Source organism: Pipistrellus kuhlii, unplaced genomic scaffold (genome assembly GCF_014108245.1).
Source record: "Pipistrellus kuhlii isolate mPipKuh1 unplaced genomic scaffold, mPipKuh1.p scaffold_m20_p_45, whole genome shotgun sequence".
In the NCBI taxonomy this organism is placed as follows: Eukaryota; Metazoa; Chordata; class Mammalia; order Chiroptera; family Vespertilionidae; genus Pipistrellus; species Pipistrellus kuhlii.
Genome location: NW_023425546.1, coordinates 639,274 through 644,152, shown reverse-complemented (window position 1 = coordinate 644,152; position 4,879 = coordinate 639,274). Strand labels below are relative to the sequence as shown.

General features: G+C 50.4%; 1 protein-coding gene across 2 annotated transcripts; it reads right to left on the bottom strand.

Moving 5' to 3' along the window:
- Positions 1-226: 226 nt before the first annotated feature.
- UBB (ubiquitin B) lies at positions 227-3,094 on the bottom strand. 2 transcript variants are annotated; one of them, XM_036412572.2, is made up of 2 exons: positions 2,940-3,094; positions 227-1,516 (listed from the first exon to the last, which is right to left on the bottom strand). In XM_036412572.2, the coding sequence occupies exon 2, from the start codon at positions 1,508-1,510 to the stop codon at positions 365-367; it is 1,146 nt and encodes a 381-aa protein (XP_036268465.1). In that variant the 5' UTR covers positions 1,511-1,516; positions 2,940-3,094; the 3' UTR covers positions 227-364. The 2 variants fall into 2 exon arrangements, with proteins under 2 accessions (XP_036268465.1, XP_036268466.1); XM_036412573.2 differs by lacking the exon at positions 2,940-3,094 and adding an exon at positions 2,628-2,723.
- Positions 3,095-4,879: the final 1,785 nt, after the last annotated feature.

The following is a 4,879-nucleotide window of genomic DNA, read 5'->3' as shown; positions in this document are numbered from 1 at the left end:
TACAATGCTCTACTGAGCAAGAAAAGCACACAGTAATTATAATTACAATACTAAGACCAAGTTCCTATATCTTGGTCTTAGTCTTGCAATTATGTTTACCCAAGTCCTATGGCTTAATTTTGGTCACATTGGCATCAAAATTAAATCCCTTCCTTAAACACCATTTTAACCATATAGGAATCCCCACATCACTATATAATTTCATGACAACAGACACCAAATATGCTACCATGCAACAAAACTTTTATTAACATTTTGAACAGATTCAGTTATTACTGAACTGGTAATTTCTAAACTTAAATTGGGGCAAATGGCTAGAATGCATAGTGCCATTATTGGACACTATGAATGCAAAACTGAAGAATTAATAGCCACCCCTCAGACGGAGGACCAGGTGCAGGGTGGACTCTTTCTGGATGTTGTAATCAGAAAGAGTGCGGCCATCTTCCAGCTGCTTGCCAGCAAAGATGAGCCTCTGCTGGTCAGGAGGGATGCCTTCCTTATCTTGGATCTTGGCCTTGACATTCTCAATGGTATCACTGGGCTCCACTTCCAGGGTGATGGTCTTGCCGGTCAGGGTCTTCACGAAGATCTGCATACCACCCCTCAGACGCAGGACCAGGTGCAGGGTAGACTCTTTCTGGATGTTGTAATCAGAAAGAGTGCGGCCATCTTCCAGCTGCTTGCCAGCAAAGATGAGCCTCTGCTGGTCAGGAGGGATGCCTTCCTTATCTTGGATCTTGGCCTTGACATTCTCAATGGTATCACTGGGCTCAACCTCCAGGGTGATGGTCTTGCCGGTCAGGGTCTTCACGAAGATCTGCATACCACCCCTCAGACGCAGGACCAGGTGCAGGGTAGACTCTTTCTGGATGTTGTAATCAGAAAGAGTGCGGCCATCTTCCAGCTGCTTGCCAGCAAAGATGAGCCTCTGCTGGTCAGGAGGGATGCCTTCCTTATCTTGGATCTTGGCCTTGACATTCTCAATGGTATCACTGGGCTCAACCTCCAGGGTGATGGTCTTGCCGGTCAGGGTCTTCACGAAGATCTGCATACCACCTCTCAGACGCAGGACCAGGTGCAGGGTGGACTCTTTCTGGATGTTGTAATCAGAAAGAGTGCGGCCATCTTCCAGCTGCTTGCCAGCAAAGATGAGCCTCTGCTGGTCAGGAGGGATGCCTTCCTTATCTTGGATCTTGGCCTTGACATTCTCAATGGTATCACTGGGCTCAACCTCCAGGGTGATGGTCTTGCCGGTCAGGGTCTTCACAAAGATCTGCATACCACCCCTCAGACGCAGGACCAGGTGCAGGGTGGACTCTTTCTGGATGTTGTAATCAGAAAGAGTGCGGCCATCTTCCAGCTGCTTGCCAGCAAAGATGAGCCTCTGCTGGTCAGGGGGGATGCCTTCCTTATCCTGGATCTTGGCTTTCACATTCTCAATGGTATCACTCGGCTCCACTTCCAGAGTGATGGTCTTGCCGGTCAGGGTCTTCACGAAGATTTGCATTTTGACCTACAGAGTTCAAAAGGCAAAAGTGTATCATTTCAGGATCTTTACATTTATATCTAATCAATTCTTCAAAACTCAACAGTTTTTTCAAATGTTTTAATCTACATCTCTCACAAACCTCCAAATGTTTTAATCTACATCTCTCACAAACCTACTAGACAAATTAGTCAACCCAAAATTCCTTTAAAAAAATAAAATTTAACCCCTGCCCTGGCCGGTTCTGCTCAATGGTTAATGTTGGCCTATGCATGGAGGATTCTTGGTCAGGAGGATACACTGATCACCCCGTGCTGATGTGTGCCTCTTCATATCTTGTGCCCCCCCCCACTCTGAAAAGCAGTGGGAAAATTTTCCTCAGGTGAGCATTAATAACAACAAAAAAAAAAGATTTTGTGGCAGTGAGAAGATCTTTTTCTTTTTTAAAAGTATATTTTATTGATTTTCCACAGAGAGGAAGGAAGAAGGATAGAGAGCTAGAAACGTCATGAGAAACACTGACCAGCTGCCTCCTGCACACCCCCTGCCGGGGATGTGCCCACAACCACTGTACATGCCCTTGACCGGAATCGAACCTGGGACCTTTCAGTCCGAAGACCGATGCTCTATCCTCTGAGCCCCGAGGTTCTTGTACCTTGACCAGATTGTAATCCGAAACCCTTCAGTCCCCAAGTGGAATTCTAACCACCGGAGCAATATCTCCTTTTGACAAAAAAAAAAAAAAAAAAAAAAAAATCCTTACCCAAGGATGTTTTTTGTTGAATTTTAGAGAAAAAGTAAAGGAGGAGAGAGTAAATATTCATTCGAATCCCTAGGTTCTCACCCACCACCTTTTTTCTTGGTGTACGGGGTTCCCAATCAACAGACACCCGGCCAGGGCCAAATACTTTAGTCAAGGCTTCTTATACTGGATGAGGTATCCAAAGTGCTTTGTAATTTCACCATCCAGAGCTTTCTTCCTTAACCCCAGAATTTCCCCAAAACTTAAGCATAGCACCTGAAGTAAAATTTTACAAAACCCACAGAACCGGAAAAATAAAAATCTCCTTTAAACGGAGCTGGTAAGCGACATCTGTGCTGCGATTCGAAATGAAAGGGTTTCCAGAAGTCACCCTACCGTTTTTCCGCCTTCCCCCTCTGAAACAGACACGATGGAACCGCCATCGGTTAAGCGTCCGTTAGCCCCTCTCCGCGCGCGCCAACCGCCCCGCCCCCTTCACGTAAACAAGGCCCACCTTCCGGAAAGGCCGGGCGACGCGCGCGCCGCCGCCGCCGCGTCAGCTCCTCCCCTCCCCCCACCAAGGCCCACCCAGCCCGAGACCGGGCCGTTTCCTCACTCAAGCTCCCTCGCTCCCGCCCGCCCGCCCGTTCGTCCTCCCTCGGCCCCCGGCCCCCGGCCCGCCAGGTCTCGAAGGCTACGGGCCAGTACCGGTTAGCGAGTGCGAAAATGCCGCAAGTGCAATCCCGTCGAGCCGCCTCAGCAACGACACAACCCCGACAATGCCCGGCGCTTCTGAGAGTTCCGGCTAGGCGGAGCTGAAATTTATGCAACGTCTGTTGATGACTTATCACTCCTACGTAACCGCCGTATCCGTGCGCCACTGAAAATAGTTCTCTCGGCCGCACCTCCCGCGACGCAGTTAGACCCTTCCACTAGGCCCCAAACTCCTCAGAATCTGCAAAAGGGACCCTAAAAATCAAGCTCCTCTCTATTCCAGGCTATTTCTCTCCTCCTTTAGGAAAAAGTAGGTAAGTCATCAGGCGGATGAATTCGAGTTGAGAGAACCGTCCTCGAAAGCTCTGGAAACTTCCTTGCGGCGCCCGCGCTGATTGGTGAGGCGGGTGAACACCAGGCCGGCGGTGATTGGTTGCAGACTCGGCGCTCCGCTGTTGCTGGGCTCCGGGCAGGCAGAGCCGACGTCGCTAGGTGACTGAATGCGCGTGCGCCCCAGAGGCGCGCCTCCGCGCCAGCTGGGTGTTTCCGGTGGAGGTGGGGGAGGGGACCTCCGCTCCCGCCTCGGAATACCAAACCCCAGGCGAGGGCCCTTGACTGCGCTGTGAAAAGCCAATATATTAAAGCAATGAAAGCATGCAGCTTTATTGAAAAAGCAAATCAAGCGAGCCTGTACATCCGGCTTATGAGGCACAGACGGGGTCTGAGTTGTTATGGACCCCCTGCCTGTAGGTCTCAGAGCTCCTCTGCTGGGTATTTTGTACAGATTAATTCTCAAGGTCTCTATTTACTTTATTGTGGCCCTCCTAGAATTCATGGGAAGCACTTGGCCTTGAGACTGCTGGCTTAGGGGTAAAACTGCCCTTTTTCCTCCTTCCCCTCCCCCCTCCCTCTGCATTCGGTCGTCAGGGCTAGTTTGTTTTAATCATTCCTCTAGTGCTGGGGAGAACAATGGCTCCAGATTGCCCACACGGTTTGGCCTTGTTTCCGTGAGCCTCCTGCCCTGGAATCTCGGCAGGCTCTGTCTGCTCCTTCCTCATAAGCGTTGGGACCGCGCCTGTGGGTCAGACCCTCAGAGGGCGCCCCAGCGGGACCCGGCCTTCGGGACCCGGCCTTCAGGCCCCGGGCTGCGTGGCTCCCGCAGGAGCTGCCAGTCCCCGCCCCTCCTTGCTGTTGCTGTGACTCTGGGGGGGAAGAAAGGCAGGTTAGGGGCCGGAAGCCCTCCTCAAGAGACTGGGAATTCACGTACAAGAAATAACGAATATGTCTACCATTAAAGTGCTTGTGCCAGTGACACTAACGGTGGCTAAGCCGGCGGGGGCCGGTGTGTTCCCCCGGCGTGGCCACCGGTCCGAGAGGCGAGGCCCGGCCGCGAGGGGCGGCTGCTGGGCTCCGAGGCCGGTGCTGAGCCCGGAGCTGGGGCTGCAGACACACGGCGGACGGCCTCGCTACACCGGCCTTCCTGGTAAGACTCCTTTACAGATTTGCATCAATGCCATTAGCTGGATGTCACTTAGAAACGGTGGTTAAATCACAGCATTTCTAAGCACAACATTAAGAAACGATGTCAATACAGACAGGTATATGAGCTAACACCTAGAGAGCTTTACATTACATTTACTAAATCTTGGTAAGGTCTACTTATTTTAATAATCAGGAGACAGAAATAACATTTCTTTAAGATAATTTTGCGCTAGGAGGTAGTTGGTAACATGTTTATTGTACAAAGTATGAATTTTCATTTTTGTAAATCCAGCAGTGAGTCAGCTCGTTTCGCCAACTCGCAGCTTCTCCTGAGTCATACTTGTTGATTCTAGAATGTTCTAGATTGGAGATTCATGATTGGTAATGATGACATTGCTGGGAGTTCTAGCAGTTGCCAGAAGTTAGTCATACAGTTTCCTGGTTTAATATTT